The 3701-nt window shown below is 31.1% G+C and overlaps 1 protein-coding gene across 1 annotated transcript; it reads right to left on the reverse strand.

The window, feature by feature from the left end:
• Window positions 1-548: 548 nt before the first annotated feature.
• LOC125874681 (berberine bridge enzyme-like 26) lies at window positions 549-2140 on the reverse strand. Its single transcript, XM_049555677.1, has one exon. It carries the CDS (start codon window positions 2133-2135, stop codon window positions 549-551), a length of 1587 nt encoding a protein of 528 aa, XP_049411634.1. The 5' UTR covers window positions 2136-2140.
• Between the last annotated feature and the right edge of the window lie 1561 nt (window positions 2141-3701).

Raw genomic sequence — 3701 nt, forward strand, 5'->3', positions numbered from 1 at the left:
TTCCACACAATATTTTTATTGTAAAATCCAGAAAATGTCCCTAACAAAGGAAAAGTATTAGAGTACATGTATACTTGTAACTTGATTAAGGCTTAGATCATTTTTCAGTAAACTTCGTATAAATCTTTGGTAATTAAGCTACTATAAATGATTATAAGTTAATTAAGTAAATTATTGCACCTTCAGCAAATTAATACTTGTCCTCTTCGTCATCCTATTATATACACCCTCATCAAGAGAAAATCAATTAAAAATATTAAAAGACTTTTTCAAAATATTTAAAACTATAATATAATGGGGCTGAATGTTCTAATAAGAAAAATAGAAACACTCCCAAGCGTGGTGTTTCAACAAGTTGATACTAATAATTTAATATTGAGAAAAACATCAAAATCAAATATGTAAGCAATAAAACAATAAATTAAATTAAACAACCTTTATTATCAACCAATATAATACGTACAATAAGTTCAAAGAACAAGCAAATTACATAAAAAAAAAAAATTATTAGACAAGATAACTTCATTATATTCACCTTTGTTCTTCTTCTATGAAGTAAGTGAAGGAATGCTTTGTTCATTCCAAAAGAAGTTTGAAGGATCTACCTTAGTCTTCACATGAACCAATCTATCAAAATTATTCTTGAAATACTTCATCCCCCAAACCTTAGCTTGCATATAGCTTGTATATCCCTTTTTGTTGTTCATTCCAATATCAAGATCCCTATAGTTGACATAAGCAGCTCTTGGAAACATAGAAACAAAAGGAGCCATGTAAGAATAAAGCCTTCTTATCCAACTTATATGCCTCTCAGCTACTTCTTCTCCTTCTTTATCCCAATACACCAAATGTTGAATTTTGTATAGATTCCCAGATCTATGGGGGAACGGGATATCGGATGGTAAAATCTCATCCATCCTCCCACCATATGGAGTCAAGATCATATAAGATGATTGAGCTTCATCTTCAAAGAAGAATCTCCATATTCCTTCAAGACCTCCCTCTGGAATTGGCTGATACACGTAGTCTGATTTTGCCTTGAAGTAACGTGTTGTGGGTTGAACCCTACTTAGCAAGGCATCAAAAGATCCATCTATTGGGAATCCTGCAAAGTACATTATAGACTCTATCCAACTCATCTCAATGCAATCTTCTCTTCTCAACCCTAATTCAGGAAAATTTTCTTGCATGATGGGAAGTAATCGATCGATTCCACCAAAGAATAAGGAGTTGAATGAAGCTACAATTGTTTGTTTAATGTTACCACCTTGATCAGTTGAGTCCACTCTACGAATTATGATCCTAATGAACAAATCTTCATGGAATCTTGGAGCAACATTTTGCCACTTATGAATAAGCTTAGTGAGATTTTGTTCCAATGTCTTGTCAAGTGTGAAAACAGTTACTTTCTCAGGAACATCTAGCAATTTGATCTTCCATGAAAGGACAAGTCCAAAAGTATTACCACCACCTCCTCTAATTGCCCAAAATAGATCTTCCCCCATGGAAACCCTATCAAGAATCCTCCCAGTAGCGTCAACCAATCGTGCATCTACAATGTTATCAGCTGATAGTCCATATTTTCTCATCATAGTACCATAACCACCTCCACTAAAATGTCCACCAACACCAACCGTTGGACAAACACCAGCCGGAAACCCTAGGGTTTTGCTTTTCTCCGCGATTCTATAATAGAGTTCACCAATAGTTGATCCAGCTTCAACCCATGCACTCTTATCATTGACATTAACATTGATTGTTCTAAGGTTGATAAGGTCAACTATAACAAATGGAACCTCAGAGACATAAGAAAGGCCTTCATAATCATGTCCTGCACTACGAACCCGAACATGCATCGCAGTTTTCTTAGCACAAAGAATGACTTTTTGGACCTCGGATTCACTCACTGGGGTGACAATCACAAGAGGTTTAGGAGTTTCAGTTGTATTGAACATTAGATTTTGTATGGAAAATTGAAGGATTGATGAAAAAGAAGAGTTATTTGGTGTGTAATATGTTTGGTTACTTTGAGATAAGCATTGGATGAATGCTTCATGATTATCAGCTAATGTTGACCATGAAGATGATGAGAGAACAAGAAGTAGTAAAAGAAAGGAAAACAAAGAAATTTTCATATTGCTTGAGATTTTAGTTTAGTTTGTGTTATGGAAATGAAATTGCAACCCCCTTCTATTTATATTCATAAAATGAGTGAGGGAGCTAGCTAGGAGTTAATTGTTTAGTTTAACTTTCAATAAAAACCATATGCGTGTGAAAGGTATACACATGGTTGTAATTTGTAATGAAAAAGAAATAAGACCACAAAACAAGATTAATAGTCATTAGAAAAATAGTACTCCGACTGCCCCAATTTATGCGTGATACATTTCAAATTTTGAGATTTAAACAAATCTATCTTTGATGGTAAATTTATTTTATATCTTTTAATTATTTTGGATTGTCAATTATTGTGACTTATAGTACTTTTTACGTAGTTTACGTAATATATAAATTTCATTTCAAAAAAATTGAAGATTTCATGCACAATTTCCCGGTCAAACTTAAATTGTTTGACTGTCGAAAAAAGAAATGTGTCACATAAATTAGAATATGAGGAGTATTTTGTTTGGGTTGATTTTTTGAAACATATTTTTTTTTTTGCATTAGTCATTACTCTACCTTGGTTGTAACCAAAGGGCAATTGTTTTTGGTTTTCAGAAATTGAAAAGTTCACTGTTTTGATATTTTAAATTCTTTTTGTAATCTAGGCACTAGCATTTTGGGTAACAATAATCTTTCTTGTAATAAATCGGTAATTTAATAAGTTATATATATTACAGTTTAAAGAATATACTAACTATAATGGGTAGGTTGTGAAAAACCAATTTATCGATAGTTCGAAACTATATATTTTGGTTGGTATAGAGAAAAGATTTTAAAATACATTGTTTTTTTTTCAAAAAGTAGAAACATTATCTTGAAAAAAATATTCATTATACTCCATCAACTCAATTTCGTTGCGTATCCAACCATCTTTATCTATTACAACAAGTAACATATTTTATTTGAATATTTTGAATCCACATTTTAAGGAGATTAGCCTATAAATAGTCTTTGAATACCTGATTTTATATTAAAATCATAATCAAACACGGGCGAGTTTTTTATTCTATGTATAAAAGATCCATATCTAACTTTAATTAATTGATATTTTCTGAGAGGCCATTTAATACACATGTGACATGTGAGTAGTCTATATATAATATATAGAGTAATTAATAATCGAAGGTGTTAACTAAACAAATCAATCGTATTTGATCTGAAAACCAAACTAACTCAGTGATGTTTTATTTTATTTCGTTAAATATTCAATAAAAGTGACCCAAAGTTAATTAAAAAGGGAAAAAAAGGAAAAGCAAACTAGCTTTGCTTTTGGAAAATAACTTTAGTTCTTTTTTTTAAGTGCTCTCTTTTTATTGGAGTCCGACTATTCGAGGTTCACGTTACATAAGATTTATTCGGGAGAAGTGCTCTATTATAAGGAAATTTTCATATTTAAAACTTAAACCCGTCTTTGATAGTATTTTTTTTAGAAGAGGTGTTTATAAATTATTTCTCCACTTTCTTTCGAATAAACTTTTTTTCTAAAACAATTCAAGCACACAAATTATTTTAAGAAAAGAAGATATTTAAAATATTCC

This window comes from Solanum stenotomum, chromosome 8 (assembly GCF_019186545.1).
Source record: "Solanum stenotomum isolate F172 chromosome 8, ASM1918654v1, whole genome shotgun sequence".
Classification (NCBI taxonomy): domain Eukaryota; kingdom Viridiplantae; phylum Streptophyta; class Magnoliopsida; order Solanales; family Solanaceae; genus Solanum; species Solanum stenotomum.

What these genes read in the sequence shown, in the direction of transcription:
- LOC125874681 (XM_049555677.1), bottom strand. Translation starts at nt 2,135, where the DNA reads ATGAAAATTTCTTTGTTTTCCTTTCTTTTACTACTTCTTGTTCTCTCA.